At 42.0% G+C, this 17,613-nt stretch overlaps 1 protein-coding gene across 1 annotated transcript in view; it reads left to right on the plus strand.

Moving 5' to 3' along the window:
• Positions 1-17,099, plus strand: part of LOC140654304 (tyrosine 3-monooxygenase-like) — a 34,436-nt gene extending 17,337 nt beyond the window's left edge. Inside the window, exons 8-13 of the mRNA XM_072867877.1 lie at positions 3,114-3,249; positions 3,900-3,969; positions 5,655-5,711; positions 8,835-8,930; positions 15,267-15,400; positions 16,940-17,099. Coding sequence (XP_072723978.1) covers positions 3,114-3,249; positions 3,900-3,969; positions 5,655-5,711; positions 8,835-8,930; positions 15,267-15,400; positions 16,940-17,099 — 653 coding nt within the window. The remainder of the gene's footprint in view (positions 1-3,113; positions 3,250-3,899; positions 3,970-5,654; positions 5,712-8,834; positions 8,931-15,266; positions 15,401-16,939) is intronic.
• Positions 17,100-17,613: the final 514 nt, after the last annotated feature.

Below are 17,613 nucleotides of genomic sequence, written 5' to 3' on the forward strand. Positions count from 1 at the left end.
CAACTGCTCAAGACCTTCTCTTCAACTCATTTTTATTTCAGAGATCTTTGGGCAGCAGGTCCAATCAACCACACCCCCAATTCTCTACTGATTGCTGGTTTTATTGTGCAGTAATGAAATAGAAGTTCAGATTTTGCAGCTATTACCTTCAGCAGATAACTTTTTCCTATGGCTTTTCAAGGCAACTGGCCAAGTCTGTTCCATCAGCAGACTGTCTGATTCACTGGCCTATATTTAAAAGGGCAACTCAGGGAACATAAGCTGTAATTTTCATTTTCCCTCCTGCTTCTCCAACATGGATGCTAAAGCAATATAAATTTCCCTAGACTCTTTCATAGTCCTTCCAAAACTGAGTTACTTAGTTCTCGTCTAATATATTTTTCAGCTGGTGCAGTTTTCACTTCACTCAGACTCAGAATGTAGCCCAAAGATGACCAGATTCTGAGATTTTCGCATTCCTCTGGATTGGCTTAGTATGGCATCAGCAGCAAGGGAGTACCCTTCTTGTGCCAGCTCCTGGCCAGTGCCTAAAGAGACATAGCTGATGGTCTGTCTATTCCCCCAAACACCCTGCTTTCTTGACTGGGGAGGGGGGAGAACAGTAAGCTGCTTTACGACCACTTCTGATTCCCTAGTTAATTCTGATGCCTTTGCTCAGCATATAGACAAAGATAAAGACATAATCTCCACAGTTCTTTTAGCTGTGGTTCGGCTTTGAAGCAGTTCTGTACACACTACCTTTGAATTCAGTGGAGCAATAGAAGATAACCATGGCAAATTCTAACCACCTAGTCCCTCACATTGTCAGGTAGAAGCATTCCTTGCTGTCCACTCTTTTTTTGTCCTGTATAGCTTCAGATGTTTTGCCACTTCTAATTCTTCCAGTTAAGTCTTTTTTTGTTTTCCTTTTCTTCTCTTTCTTTTTTTTTTTTTTTTTTTTAATGAGAAATGTGCTAATAGCCAGACAGAGCAAGACAAGAAATACTGGAAGAAACATTAAAAAACAAAACAAAACAAATCTTGTAAATGGCTTGGTTTCTGGGTGGGAATTTTTTTGTTTGTTTACATAAAATAAATTAGGTTCCAGGCTTCATGACACAATAGAATATGGATAGAGAAGGGAGAATAAAGCCATTTCTGATTTTTTTTTAAATGTAGTTTTATGCTTTAAAGAAGATGAAATGTCATTTATGGGAGCTGAGAATGCAACACAGATTTTGAATATAGGACTTCAAAAAGATTATCATTGGCTCTCTTTTAAAGCAGTGATTTTCAATTTTCTTAGCTTTGCAGACCACCAACATGTTTCCCATGGAAATGTAGATTCTGTATTCTGCTGACCATAGGACTGGTTATTTTGTTAGTCGTCTCTCACAGACCTTTCATAGTAGTGCAGGTTGTCCCGGGGTAACACTGATTGCACAAGCTGAAATCACGGTGCAAATGTATTGCATTCTTCTGTCCTGTTCTATGGACACATGCAAAGCAAAACATATACAATCGCATCACTGGGAGGCTGTGTAGTTAGTTGTCATGGTTTAGCCCCAGCCAGCAGCTAAGCACCACGCAGCCGCTCGCTCACTTCCCCCCCGGTGGGATGGGGGAGAGAATCGGAAGAGCAAAAGTAAGAAAACTCATGGGTTGAGATAAGAACAGTTTAATAATTGGAACAAAATAATAATAATAATAATAATAATAATAATAATGATGAATTATAATGAGAAGGAAAACAACGAGAGAGAGAGAGAGAGAGGAACAAAACCCAAGGGAGGGAAAAAAAGGGGGGGGGGGGGAATTATACAACCGCTCACCACCTGCCAACCGATGCCCAGCCAGTCCCCGAGCAGCGATCGCTACCCCCCAGCCAACTCCCCCAGTTTATATACTGGGCATGACATCATATGGTATGGAATAGCCCTTTGGTCAGTTTGGATCAACTATCCTGGCTGTGCCCCCTCCCATTTCTTGGGCACCTGGCAGAGCATGGGGAGCTGAAGGAAAAAAAAAAAGTCCTTGACCAATGTAAATACCGCTTAGTGACAGTCAAAACATCAGTGTGTTATCAATATTATTCTCATACTAAAATCCAAAGCACAGCACTATACCAGCTACTAGGAAGAAAACTAACTCTATCCCAGCTGAAACCAGGACATTAGTTCTAGACAAACATAACAGTGAAAAAAAAACAGGGGAAAAATAGGTGAGAGCACTGATGGAAACTCTGATGTTAAATGGTTAAGGGCCAAATTCCAGCACCCTTATCTCTGATGAGGACCTGTTTGCTCTTTCTTCTGTGTGTTCCCATTCTAACGAAGTCCAGGCAGAAAGATAAAATTGATAGCAAGTTTTGCCAGAGCTGAGCTAGTTTATACATGTGGAGCATGCACTGACAGAGGGAACTGAAGTTGAATAGTATGCTCCAATTCTACCTCTGGGATATGTTAAACTAGGTCCATTGAGGAAGAGAAGAATTGCCCAGACTGCAGCAGGGCATCCTCATGGTCCACCTACTTCTGTCTTCAACAGTGCAAGGTACCAGGGGTTTCAGGGTAGGGAATAAGAAAGTCTGCAGGAGGGGGCTAAACAGTAACCTAGCATCAGGGAACAGCCAGGTGCTCTCAGACAAGGGTAGGGGTGGGGTGTGTCCCTTACCTAACTCCTGATTTTCTTTTACATACACTATACAGGAAATGACAGAGATAATCCAAGGATTAATAGACTAGCCAGAACTGAAAATGCAGGTTCTGTCCCCTGCTTGATCATAAGGATCATACGTGACCTCAGACACATCAGTAGCATGTGGGACATAGTAGATAAATATGTGTAAATGTACTAAAAATGTAAACTGGGGTAGGCAGTACTCCCATACCTCATATCTTTGCTGTGTGAATACACGTAGGATGGACGGCTAGGTGATTTGATGTTGCAGTAATTGGACCCATAGCAGTACAGGGGCATGTCGATAATGACAAGCCAGGATGTTCCTACTATGCTTAGGTGGAGGGAGCTACTGCAACAGAGCACGAAGGTCCTCTGAAACTGCTTACCTGTAGTAAGTGTGCTATGTAGTTAACCCTAGAAATGCCTAAATTCGGTGTCACTTCCCTTTGCAGAGAGAACAGGTTTCCAGCTGAGACCAGCTGCAGGACTGCTGTCTGCTCGTGACTTCCTTGCCAGCCTGGCATTTCGTGTCTTCCAGAGCACACAGTATATAAGGCACTTCTCTTCTCCTATGCATTCCCCAGAACCGTAAGTTTGATGCCCTGGCACAGTCCCGACCTTCTGAATGTGTTGAGGATGATTCTCTTGGGAACAGCTCTGGAGCTCTACCCAGTAGCCCACAGAATGAAACTATTTGAGAAACTGGTAGCTGGAGAGTTAGAAGGGGAAGTCATGCACGAGAGGGTGTGGTCTCTGTCTCTCTTGCAAAGTTGTCTGGGGAAGGAAAAGACTGGAGAATATCTGGTTTAATCTTTTCATCCTGCCTTCAGTTACCATCTGCTGGGGTTTGATTTCCTGCTGTGAAACTCTCCCAGTAAGTGCTGGCCAGACAACAACAATTACATTTCATGAGAAATTACAAGTTCGCACAGACACTTTTGTTGTATGCTGGGACAAAACAGGGGCCTTTCAAAGACATTGTGACATAGGAGACTAGTGCCCGTGCCATCCCAAGTGAGACAATAGCCAAGGTAGCAGGGGGCAGCTGGCTCCCCATGGCAGAAGGGAATGCTCTGTCATGCTCCCTGCAGAGCCAGGCCAGGTATGGAGGCAGGTACTGTGGAGCAGCCCTCACACTAGCTCCCTTTGGGGGTCTATCGGCTAAAGTCCTTCATGGGAAGTTCATGTAGGGCAGGAAAAGAAACCTTTATTAAACATGAAGGTCACTTGTTTTCCAGAGACTGCTGCCATGAGTTGTTGGGTCATGTTCCCATGCTAGCTGACAAGGAGTTTGCCCAGTTCTCACAGGTAAGAAGCTTGTTCTGCTGGCTGTTTAACCATCTACTCTGGATAGCAGGCCAGACGTGCCTCAAAGGCATGCAGCTCACCATGCAAAAACCACTATCTTAAGACTTGATTGTGCCTGAGTCGCAACCTCCAGGGGTGGTGGGCTAGCAGTGCTCTGGGAGACATTTACTCTGAGGGAGTGGTAGTACTGCTCCCTATGGACATCATGTAAAAGGAAGGGCAGGCAGTGCTTGTGGGACTTCTCTGTGGGAGGGCCATGTCAGTCTGCAGAAGGATGCCAGTGGAGCCTCTGCGGTGCTGCGTGTTTGAGTTGTACTGACTATGCTGTTCCCCTGGCTTCCTGTCCTACACCACATGAACCTAACCAGCAACAGCCATCAAGCCCCCAGGCTGGTTCTGTCTCTGGATGTACATTTTTATCTCACATGATACTTCAATTGTGTCCATCACCATGTCATTCATTAGAGTTGTTTTTCCTTTTACAACTCACCAGATTCTCACAGCATTGCTCACACTGGTGAGGAGGGTCCAAAAAGCAAACAGGGCTTCTTTGTACAATAAGGGGTTATTTAGTATGAGCAGTGTCAGACCCAAGTGAACTCAATGACCTCGTATAATTAAAGACTTCAGAACTATGAATGTGCCTCAAAACCATAGCAGAGGGAAGAGGATAACTCATATTCTAGGCTTATCAATCAGTGGCCAGTGTGGAAACTGGCAATAAGAGCAGAGTTACATGATGTAGGTCCCTGTCAGAATATCTTAAAAAGAAAGCCAGTTCACCTCATACAATGTGGTTTCCAGTTGTATCGACTTGGATACATGCCAGTTTCCATTTTGGTCATAAATATTGGTTATTATCAGATTCAGATGAGTAGTACTTAAAATATCCTAGTGGTCTATAATTTATTCTGGAAGAAACCTCTTCAGTTCAATACCAGAACTGAAGACACAACAGACATAAGAGATTATAGCAATTTCAAAACTTTCAACTTCCCTCTTTTCCCATCTATAATACAGACTATACAACATGGGATCACATTAAATGAATTTCTACATTTCACATTTTTTTTCACAAAGTATTTTCACAGTTGAAATTCACCCCATGAAAATTCTTTTTTGTTCCATTCAACATGAGACGATGAATGGTGAAAATGCCCTAATTTTGTTTGTTTGTTTGTTGCATGATATGGCTCCCGGGATAGCTAAGAAGAGACGTCTACAGATTCCTATTGTGAGAATAACAATTAACAGGGAGCACAGATAAGAGTAAACAGAGTCCTCCCTGCATGGATCTGACCCACTCATAAGGGCTGTCAGAAAGAGAGTGAGAGATAGAAAGGTAATGGCAAAGATAAAACCCACCTTGCTGTCCTTCCTTCTCATGCTTCCCTATAAATCTCTGCCAGGGATAGTCCAGCATTAAGCCAAGAGACAGTTAACTTTACACAGAGAACGCTGAGGATTAAACACTCATCTAATGTGGCTCCCAGTGGTATGTAGCTGGGGGCCAGGGAGAGGTAGGCATCCTGGAAGCCATGGAAGGTCATTTTGGGTGACAAAAACAATGAATAGTTCATGCTATTCATGCTAGAAATGATGTGGTCCTCCCCCTCCCCTCTTTCTCTCCCTTGGGCTGAATAATCACACTAGTGTAACACTGCCTGCTTGCTTACTTGCTTTAGGATATTGGACTAGCTTCTCTTGGATCATCTGAAGCGGAGATTGAGAAACTGGCCACAGTAAGTACAGATGGCAGTTTAATATCAGAGGCAAAACCCAAACGATTCACTGCATATCCCTTACTGTGCAGGGAAGGCTCTTCTCCAGTGTCTCAGATTAGCTACAAAAATGGGACCATCAGCAGGGTTGTCTCTTCTTCTCATCCACAGGTTAGGGAAGTGCTGGAGCAGGGGCTGGAGTCCCTCTGGGGGAGCCCAGTAGCATGCGATTCCACCTGAGGAAATGCTTATACTTTTTGCTTCTATAAGAATATATTGCTGAAGCTGAGTTTCTACAATTTCAGCCACAGGAGTGTCCTAACTCGCTTTCCAGATTCACCTAATAGACTGGATACCCAATGTGATTCCTGCATTTTCTTCTACACAAGGTGCAGGGAACCATCAGAATTTGATTCACCCTGTATTCATTAATCTCACAAAATAGGTGAGCACTTAAAAGCAATTTGAGAGCAGGTACTGTCATTCAGTTCTGAGTCACTAGGCTGTATACATCTGCCAGAACAACTCATGTAGCCCCTTGCTGCCATATTAACTTTTTCTGAAAGTGAGCTGGAGGCCAGATGATTTTTTTTCTGATAATGACGGCCATTTCCCAGCCTTGATGATTTTTTCAGGGGAGGAGAGGAGCCTTACCCTCACCCAGCTGGATGAGACTCATTCAAGAAAGGGGATGGATGGGAGGAGACTGTCACTCCTGAAATTCCTCACCCAGCCCACAGCCCCACTCATGGTGAAGTGGAACGAGGCACTGCCTGAAGGAGATTATGGCTTACGTAAAATCTATCTGCACATATCTGTCCTTGGGTCAGGACTAGGTAAGACTAGCAGTATTTTTAGAGTTCGGAGAGCAAAAGGTACCAATGCTGAATTTTTTGTAGCATCATCCAGGTCCTGGGCTGGTGATGTGAGGGGACTATGTGGGAAAAGGCAGTGACATGTCCACATTTCTTCTGCAATTTCCCCTCTCTGAGTCTAGAGAGGCTAGAGTAAGATTAAGATCCATGCCTGTGCTAGGGTTAAAAGAATTATGGATCCTGGAGAGCCATTTTGCATTGTTACCCAGGTCTTGGTGAGATTGGGTGAAGGCCAGTAGCTTACATAGCATTCCTCTGCAAGCACCCCTCCCTGATTCTGGACTGGCTAGGACTAGATAGAGGTAGGGTTAAGGTTAGAAGAATGATGGGTCTTGTATCTGAAATTGTCATAGTATCATCTAAGGTTTGGAGAGGTAGAATAAGGGCACATTTTTGAAAGGACTACCTGCAGTTCAGGATCTGTGAGAATACAATTTTGTAAGCGCCATTCAAGTATTCTGAACAGTAAACATATTCTGGATCAACATCTCAATCTTCAATTGTTTAAAAGTTAGACATCTAATCTAGGCTTATTGTTTAGGTTCCTTCACTAGAAAGTGAAGATAGAGAAGAACCTGTAATGCATTCACTATCCTGACATTGATGTCTAACATAAAGTCTTTTTTCTCTCTGGAAGTCCCTGTCATTCTGTGTTCATTATAAAGAGAATGTAGATAACTAGCTTAGATGATACGACAACAGTTAAGCTAACTAAAAGTTTATTTAAAGAATTTCAACTTTGCTTGTTGCTATGGTCTATAACATTTGTAAGACAAACTTTGAAATGCCATTATTTCATTCATTCCCTGGACTTCTCTAAGCAGGTGGATCCATGCACAAGAGACGGTAAATTGCCAGTGTTCATGTTGTCCACAGACTGCCATTAGTACTGTGTCTTGTACCCTGTTAAAACAGTGAGAGCCGAAAGAACCTCACTAACGAAAAGCCAAATACAGGATATCTAAGGAAACACTAAAAAGAATTCCTCCTCCTCCCATGTCTCATTCTCCAGTCAAAAAGAACTTCTGCAAAATGAGGATATACTTGGAAGACCTTTCACTGTAAAATAATAAGAATCAAGATTGTTAACACAGTAAGAATGCAGAATTATTAGCTGAACTGTAGAGAAAGCAGCTCAGGATTCTGCAGAAAGAAAGATCCTGGCATGCTGTTTCTTCAGTGGTAAATTTGCAGGCTAAAACCAAGTCATCAAAATTATAAGACATGTGAAAGAAGGTGGGAGAAAGAAAGAGAAAGAAAGTAAGAGGGAGAATAGACAGAATAACATAGAGTTTCACATTATTTTACAAACTACCTGCAGTTCTTTGAGAAGGGTGCTGAGAATGCAATACTTATGGCTAAACTGACGCCAAGGTCCAGCCTTGTGTATGAGGCAGCAAAGAGCTATGTGTCCCTAAAGGAACCTTGAAGAATTGTGACACAAAGCCATATTCTTGAAATGCCTCATGTTTTCCATGTTTTTCTTTTGCACAACACCTATGCAGCTGCTCAGGGGTCAGCCTGTGTCCAGAATTCATCCTCCACTGTCCATTTCCTTAGAAGCTATAATAAGGGAAGTGCTAACAGGTTGGCAAAGGCAAGAGTTGCTTTTATCCCGCTACTGTCCAGCAGGTAAAGGAAGTATGGTCCTAAGCATGCTTTATTGCAAGAAAAGCCCAGAGAGATGTATCTTTATTTTCTACTGGAGCATGATAAAGATATAATTGGCATAATCTTAAAGGGTACATTGCTGCTAAGGGATAAGTCATTCTTCAGTTCTTCTGACTACTGTCACACAGACAAAGGAGGAGGGAAACTGTCCTTTCAAGTGCCTTTCCTAGGGTCTTGAACCCTCTATGGGGGTCTACCTGACCTAGGGACTATGGGTTGAAATCCGTCAGCTACTACTGACTATAATGGAGCTCAGGGCTAGGGGGTTGCAGGGTAATTTGTAACATCTTCCAAAGAAAGAAGGGGATAGGACTTTATGACTTTATTTACCCATGTAATTATCATTAGCAATTTTTTATTTCTTTTTTTTGGGAGTGAGAATGGGAAGGAAGGTAAGTTTTGAAAAAATATGTGTTATAATTTGTATGTGTTATATATGTTAAGAGAAAAAATAATTTTCTTAAAATATACAACTATAAAATTTGAAGATACAAAGACATTAAGGCATAAGGATAAAAGAAAATTAAAGGAAAAATTGAGAACCTTAAAAATGAACTGCCTGTTGAGACTGTTTTTCACAAGTTGTTCTTATTACCAGCTTTATTGGTTCACTGTGGAGTTTGGTCTCTGCAAGCAAAACGGATCAATCAAAGCTTACGGGGCAGGACTGCTTTCATCTTATGGGGAGCTTACGGTATGTGTCAAACATATGGTATTGAAAGATTTCTATAATCCAGTTTTCTGAACTCTCTGGTAAAAGCAAAATATTGTTTCCTCACATAAAACAATGTGATTTAAAATACTGATTTTTCTTTTGCAAAAAAATTCATTCTCCCTTCCAAGAAGCTACTAAGTAGGGGAAAAACTACTGTAGGATTGTACCTGTCTTCCACCTAAAGAAATGAAATGCAACAAAAGCAACCATCCTATAAAGTATTAGATTTGCTTCTTACTGCTCCTGGCCAGTAGTAAGACCGTTGACTTTAACATAAAACTCATGTACCTTTCTGAATTACTCACTAGAGGGCAATACTATGCCTATTATGAACTCTGCTACTTCGTCCATGCCATTGACATTCATGCACATATGAATCAGAAAGGCACTGACTGACTGGACCAAATAAAGTGCAAAGAAACTGTAAATAGCATGGGCAGTGACAAAAAGAAAATGCTTTAATATTTTACATTCCTAAATACATTTCAAAACTAATCCCAGCTCGAGTTTTATGTAGATGAAAATCTGCGTACACAGGTTTGATATTGCCCTGCCTGGACAGATTGACTTTGGAAAGAGGGACTGTACACCTTTACAGAAAGCTTATGGGTTTCCCCTCCTTTGGACAAACAGCTGATAGGGGGGATACTAATTTCTCCTCAGTTTCACAGAGCACTGAAGCAGATGATCAGTTTCTAAGTGCATAGCATTATACCTGCTATGGGTGCTTAGCATTCATCTGGGGTAGAGATAGCTTTTACAGGAATGAAACAAGCACATACATGCTCTTCCTGCTAGAAAGCAACCAGGATTGCATCACACTGTGACTATCAGAGGGGAACTGCACACCCTTCGTCTTCTCTACCCCTTCCCTGCCCCTGGTATATCAGTCCTTATCCACGCCAAGGAATAGAAGTTTAGCAGTAAAGGACGGTATTCGTTACCATTTAGTTGTTGAGGCACTTAAGACCTTTTCCAGAGTACATTGCAATTTTGGTGGTGCCTGAACATTGGATGCCCAGAGTAATGTTTACATACCCAGATTTTCCTGTCAACCTAATGATTTCTTTCTAGGTAAATCCAGGTCTTAGTGGTTGTGTCTATACTGTGGAAGCTGGGAGCACTCCCAGCCCCTGGGCCCAGGTGCAAGCACTGGCCAGATGCCAAGGCTATCTCAGGACAAGATCAAGCTAGCCCCATCCTTTCTCAGCCCACACCTTGCTTATCTTGAGGAGGAAACCTGGTCTATGAATGCCTCCTGTCTGATCCTTGCTCCGGACAATCAAGGCACCAGAACAACAGAGCGATGCAGTTTGTGTAACACTAGCCACTGAAAACTGCACAGCCTACTAACACCTCTTCTGTATGCTAGGAAATGAATATGGTGCTTCCCAGGTGTGTGTCCATGCCATAGAAACTACCCCTGTAGTTTATATACCTGTTTAATTATACCTGTATTAAGCCCTAAACTGGTATCAGTAGGTCTCAATTGCTTCAGGTTGTGCAGATACTGGATGATTTTTTTTAATTATTAAGAGCCAAAGGAGAATAAAAAGCACTCTTTTCAAGCATTTTTATAAACCAGAAATCAATTTTTTTCATGGGAGATATATTTTAAGCTTAACACATAGACAGAACAGCCTAACAGCCAGTGACATGATACATTTACATGGAACCATGGCTGGATGAGCACAGCTTGGACTCCCATACCTGGAGATAGTTGGATTGTTATGACAATAAACATGTTACAAAACTCTCCTAATGGTACACAGGTCAGCCTGCTTCCCAGTCAATTGACAGAAGGAGGAAACAACATAGTAACATATCTCAAGACATTTATAATAGGAGTCCCAAGAGAGGGGCAGATGAGAACATCTAGAAAGAGGAACCCTCAACCTTCATTTTACCACCTGCTGAGTTTAGCATTTTTTTTTTCCCAGCGCTTGTAATTTGGAGACTTTTGTGAGCAAACTCTGTGGTATATGATTTGCAGAGCTTTCTCTCTTGATAAGCTGAGAGATCTTCATGCTCATTAACCCTCTAGATAAATAAATGTGCCTTCCTTTCTACATAGCAACCTGATCTTGTGCCTGACTGCTCATGAACATGAGCAGAAGTGTGCTAGCACTGTCACAACTCTCATCTGTAGAACAGTGAAAAGTATTGTTTTGAAACAGCAGATCAATGAGCTCCCCTACAGATTAGGCTGCAGTGCGATGCATTTGGTTTACATGTCTATCCGTTCTAGGATAAGGCTGAAGCTACTGTTTTTCTGAGAACCTTTCAGTACTTGCTATATTCACAGCCAACAAACAGGAAACATAGGCTTGCTTTTATTTACCTGGTAAAACCAAAAAGGTCCAATATCAAAGCACAGTTCAAGGCAACATTTATTCTACTCTGCCTGCCTGAATACTTTATAGTTTTAAATCAAATGCATTTACATGTTAAACAGGGTACTAAAGGGCAGAGGCAATCATGTCTCTGATACTTATGTAGCTTTCATAGTAATATGCACTACAGAATCTATCTGCTTGGTGTTACCTCCTTTTTCTGTTTAATTTTGACACAGATGAAGGTAAAAGTTGTGTCAGAAATGCTCACCATTGGTGGCTGGAGTTGAGTGTACCAGACTTGTGCTCTCTCTCCTCTCTTTCTACCCTTTTCTTCACCAGACACCAACAAGCTCTTCTGCTTTTGCTTAAAGTAGTAGGCAAGAACTGCTTGTTCACAAAACTGTGCTATATAACAGAGAAGTATAACTGCATCTCAAATTCCCTACCTCTAAGGTTGACAATGGAAGTAGTAACTGTCCTTGAGTTGATAAATGGCAGATTCTTGTCGTGACTTTTATCATCAGTAGTTGTTGGGTAATGCTGCTGGATAAACTTTTGATACAGCTGGGTCTACCTAGGTCTTCGTCCATCATATTACTGAAATTACATGCAGATGTGATAGCGTTTATATTCAATAGGTAATGAAGTAGGATTACCTCCCCGTTCCAAAAGCATGTCCATCTTGCATGTAACACCTAAGACAGTCTGAAGATGGGCAAGTAGTTCACCAGCAATGTTGCTATGTGCCCTGCACAATCTCTATGTGAGCTCTGCAAGTTCATCACTGTGTAGTTTTTGGGACAGCAGCTTAGTGGGTTCTGTGCACTTCACCTTGAACATCTGAAACTTCTTGTACACAAATTAATTATATCCATGGCCTTAAGTGCTGAAGTTTCCTTTTATGGCTGACTGATTCATCTCACAGATTTTTATTTGGAACAAAACTGAAATACAGAAATATTTCCATTTAATCATTCTAGTCTGCATAAGCATCTGATTCTAACTTCAGTATAGACCATGGCAGTGTCAGTAAAGTGCTGAGGTCCTATGCCTAAGCACCTGCTAGCAACTTGAAAACATATACCAACTGTTTCTTTTACCGCTGAAGAGACAAAATATTTGTAGCGCAGTGTCTATTTCATAAAAGGGATTTTTTAGAAAAACAGCAGTGGCTAGGCAGTTTTATTAGAGAAGATGAAGACTGGAAGGTAGTGAGGGTCATGATAGCCTTCAGTCTTGCAAAACTCATTTTGCAGTCTTAGACTGGCTCTTGAGAAAGCTCTAGATAAGTTTTGCTACTGCTTGGGAGAAAGCCATTGTCCATCCTGGTAATTATCTGCCAGTCTTCCCAGTATGGGCCCAGACGTGGGCTTGCGCATGGAGGCCCCAAACTCGATTCCCTATCATTTAGCTGATCGGCATATTTGGCGCAGGCAGACTCACTCCAGCTCACGTGACGGAGGAAACACGCTGCAGCAACCTGTGCAAAGGAGGGGTTTCCTCATCACTGAAGGCTTCTGAACCAGGAATAACAGGATGATTTGGTCACTAAGGAGGCAAAAAAGGCATGAGTTACTAAGGCTAGGTGGTTGGCTACAAGGTGATAACATCTAACCAGCTGGAGAAGGTGAGCAGCAGTATGCCCAGCTAATGTTATGTGAGAACTTAGCATCAGCAAGGAGTCTGGGAAGATCCCTGAACTGCAGCCTGGACTGACTGTCTGTGGGTGTGTGACTGTAACCCAGGGAACCACATCTTGACTATGAAATCTTCAAAAAGTTTTCCTCTTCTCCACAGCACCCACTCTGACCAGTTTCAACTCAGCTTCAGGTGGTTATTTTCTGTGGATGAGCTGATCCTGCCCAAACTCAGGCCGTAACTAGGGAGAAAGGCAGAAGATGAGACGTAGAGCTAGACACCCTCTGCATGAGACTTGCACTTGTATCCATGTTATCTAACAATTTATTTAGTGACAGCAGCTAGGTATTGGAAGGGACAGGATAACCATACCCAAGTCTAAACTGAACAGTTGTAATGGGTCTGACTGCTGGCCAACCTTGCCTCCTCTGAACTGTAAGAATTCCTCCCAAACAGCTCTCAGTATTGCACTGTTTATTTCACTATATTCTGTCAGCTGTTCTACATTATCCAAAATGCTTCTCCTGTTAACACTCAGCTGGACTCTGTCCTACGTACTGTAAAATCTTATGGCTCATACCACACTTCTGGCAACACTCAGTGCTACATATGCTTTTCTTGCAGCACAACAAGTACTTAACTTGTAGAGGCCTTTAAGGCCATCCAATTTCAAGCTGAACTTCCACTGAAATCAATGAGATTTCAGTTCTGCTTCAACACTGTCAGCATAGTGGGACCCCTGTCAGGTTCTGAGTTTCTGAAATCTTGTCCCATTAGTCCCCAGAGCGTCTAAGATGATAAGAGCAGCCTCATGTTTGTGTACACCATCCATCTTAGATTGTATGAGTGCTCTCCAAGATTTATTCTTCAATTACACACTGCAAATGAAGAACAGGAAAAAGACCATCTTTTAGCATTTTATATTATTGTTCTTTTTTTTTTTTAAAAAAAAGCCCTGTATTAATTTCTGCACCAGTTCTGCAGCAAATTGGCCTACTGGTTAAGGCAGGCCTCCAGTGATGGAGAGTTCAGGCTCAGTTCAGTGAAATATCTAAAAATGTGCTCAAGGGTACTCTCTGAATTTTTCCAGTTAGCAGATTGAGCTGAAAGTCTTGTGCAGTGTCACCCACTCTTACCAGTTATTTACAAGTACCATGGGAGTTGGTATTTGGATCATAAAATAGTGAAGGGAGCTTCTGAAGACTGGGGAAGAAGAGAGAAAAACAAACAGGCAGATCTCAGAGAAGGGATGGGTACTAAAAGGCTGTCCCTAGGTGGATGGGGCCCACTGTCCAGGCTGAAGGTGGAAAGAAAGGTCTCGATGGTGACTGGAATGAGTTGCCTTTTTGCTTTTTGTTTGTACCCAGGACACTTCACCGAAGTGGCCATGGCACTCACCAGCCTGGCCAATTGGAGGCCAAACCAGCTTTTAGGCACATCTACGGTGCAGTTCAAATGTCACTGGAGCTGAGCTAGCTTTGAACTATCTCACTTGGGTTTCAGGGGCAGACAAACCGTGCAGGAACTCACTTTAAGCTGGAGCTGCATTGCCTTCCCAGGACCCTGTGCAAGTACTAAACAACCAACACCAATACCTACGCAATCACACTGTCACCAGCTCTGCTGCTGGCCTGTTTAAAGGTGTCTCTAGTATGTGTAAACAAATGATGGATGTGCCTATGAACTGCAGGGTGGACATAGGTGGCTTCCATAATCCTCCTGTCTGCCTGAGGGGACAGTGTAGAAGAACATGAGAAGAACATATAGAAGAACCTCAGCGGGCCCAAAACACAAACACGCACACACAGAGTATAGTGCATATTTATATCTTGGGTTTCAGGAAAGCTTTCAGGCTGCTTAACCGGCATGGGAGCTTTGCAGAAAACACCAGGAGTATTCTGTCTGTTCTTCAGTGCAGCAGGAAATGCAAGATTTGTGACATGGGCCGGGGACTTTGAAATAGCACTGCACAGGACTCTGAATCTTCTATGATACTAGTTGAAAAAAGTAGTATGATATTATTTTTTCTTCTAGATATTCAGATTTTGGGGGGTGGCATAGACTTTCCCCTCCCTGTCTGAGAACGTGGCTATGGTACCAAATCATATGTCACTGTAATACAGGAACTGTATCTTTCCTTTTTTTTTTGTTCCTTCTTTTTAAAAATTATTTATTGTTTGGTTTATTAACTGCTAATTATGAAAAGCAGCTTTCACCTGTGAAAGAACAGGACTTGATATTACCTTTAACTATTCTACAAAGAGCATTTCATGACCCAGTAGGCACTAATTCTTGCTATGTTCATTCACCTGCTCTAACCTGTATTGTTCCCGTTCCAAAGTATGCTTTATCAAGCAAGCCAGAGTACAAGCCTTTTGATCCAGAAGTGACTGCAGTTCACCCCTATCAGGATCAAGCCTTCCAGCCTGTCTATTTCATAGCAGAAAATTTGGAAGATGCCAAGGCCAAGCTTCAGTAAGTAAAGTGTTTATGGGTATTTACACTGAGGGGGGCACACCAGCTTGAATCCTAATCTCAAATATATCTACCACTACAACAATAAGCATGTCAGGCTATCTCACTGCTCACTTCATCTGCACAGTGGCTTTTTTACAACAAAGTCAAACATGAGATTGTTTATCTCAGAAAAGCTTCATAGAAAATCATAACTATATATTATGCCCTGTCCCATGCTTCATCTTAGCAATGCCTCCTTTTAGCAACTTCTGAAGTAAATTCTGTAACTGAATAGTGAGAGTAGAGCGCAATCCCACAGTTGGGGTGCCTATGTACTAATCCATACAAATAGGAGATCTTGAAGAACTGATTTACCCAAGGTCACATGGAAATTTTATAGCAGACTCAGGAATTAACATGGATCAGCAGGGGGCTTAAAAACAAGATTGCCTTTCTCCTCTGATTATATCTGCACAAGAATGCAGAATCAGCATTCACAAGCAATCTAATTTCTACAAAGTAGCTGACTGCAACCTAAATAACATTATTTCAAATTAGCTTGAGGTGTTTCTATATGCATTTCTTTGACTGTGTTATGTTATGCAGTAAGGATTTTTTAAATTTTTTTTTTTAAAGTAAGCAGGGTTTAAATTCTGGCCTTTATCTCCAACAGTTAGAACAACATGACCAATTCTGGCTGGAGGCAGGATGCTGGTTGTGGAGCTACTTGGGACCATGTAGGAGCTGAAATAAGGAATTTATTGGAGGAAGAGAACCTGGGCCAGGCTTCTTCCCTACTCCTCCTACCTCTTCCCCAGAAGCACTGTCTGCTGGGGTTATAGCAATGGCAAATTAGGCCCCTCATCTTAAATCTGAAGGTTCACATTAAATTATTATTGTCTGTAAAAATGTGGATGAGAACTCACTGGCAGGAGAGAGAGGACTTTCAAGAGCATTTGACTCAGGCAAACCTGAAAAGAACTTACAAGGTCAAGAACTACACCATTCTCAGACTTGAAGAATTTTCATATATTTTTTCAAAATAGTTGCACAGCCAAAGCTGCTCAAAATAACCAAAGGCACAAGAATATGTCAGAATGGAAAACATAAGGCAACATTAGTATAGGGGGTTCCTACCAGCATGTACTTAATGGAAACATTGTCGAAAATGGCGAGCAATCATGTTTTTTCTTTTAACAGAGACAGCAAAATAGCCTAGGATGCCTAGTATCAACAGGTTTTTAGAATTTTACACAGAAAGAGCTACTCCAGGTTATTTCTTGGAAGTGAAGGCAGCAGACTTGCTGTGTTCCTGCATTCCTCAGCTTGTGGTTGTAATAACTCTGAACTGTGTTAACGTAGAGCTGTAAGAGCACAGACGGGTCTGAGCCAGCCATGCTGAAAAGCAGGCACCGCAGATCTTGTGGGCTGCAAGTAGTCACAGCAGCCTCCGCTCCCTGACAAGTCCATGCCTACATACTGAGAAATTAGGTCCTGCAGGTTTTACACTTAGGGAAATGGCTTCTGAACTAGCAGCTCTGTCTTCTTTCCCCACAGAAACTACATGATGAAGATCAAGAAGCCTTTTTCTCTCTACTATGACCCATACACCAGCACCATAGAGGTTATGAACACACCTCAGAAAGTCAAGAGAGCACTCTGTCAAATGAAAGAGGAACTGAAAAACCTCTGCTTGGCCCTTGAAAACCTTTCTTAAAACTGCAGCAGTACATGTCACCTGGCACTGAGATACTTGTAGATGGTTCCAGCACTTGAAGATTTAGTGATGAAGTTGTAGTTGCATGCAAAAATCTTTAACCCATAAAACAGCTCTGTCAAACTAATCTTTTCACTGTAATTTAGGCTGCTGACTTAGCCACGTTAATGAGTTCCTATTGAGTATGTTTCAATGACAAACAAGACCAAATTACTCCAATTTTTGGTAGGTGATATGAGCTACAGCTGTTTGGAATGTATTTATCTGTTATTATTGGACTCTTACAGGTTTTTTTTATTCACCTGCCACCTTTTCAAGTTATCTGTCACAAAATAGCACAGTAACTCCTCAGCCACACAGTCTTTTACTTGCTCCTTAAATGACATGATCACGGTCTTTTAGGTTGGCTAGCTGCCTGAAGTTAGCAGTTCTTGCAGCTAGCTCATTTCTGCTAGCAATTACTGTCAGCTATTGTGCTCACAAACTATGAATGGTTCCCTTACAATGTGCAAAT

The sequence above is a fragment of the Ciconia boyciana genome, chromosome 1, assembly GCF_034638445.1.
Source record: "Ciconia boyciana chromosome 1, ASM3463844v1, whole genome shotgun sequence".
NCBI classification, from domain to species: domain Eukaryota; kingdom Metazoa; phylum Chordata; class Aves; order Ciconiiformes; family Ciconiidae; genus Ciconia; species Ciconia boyciana.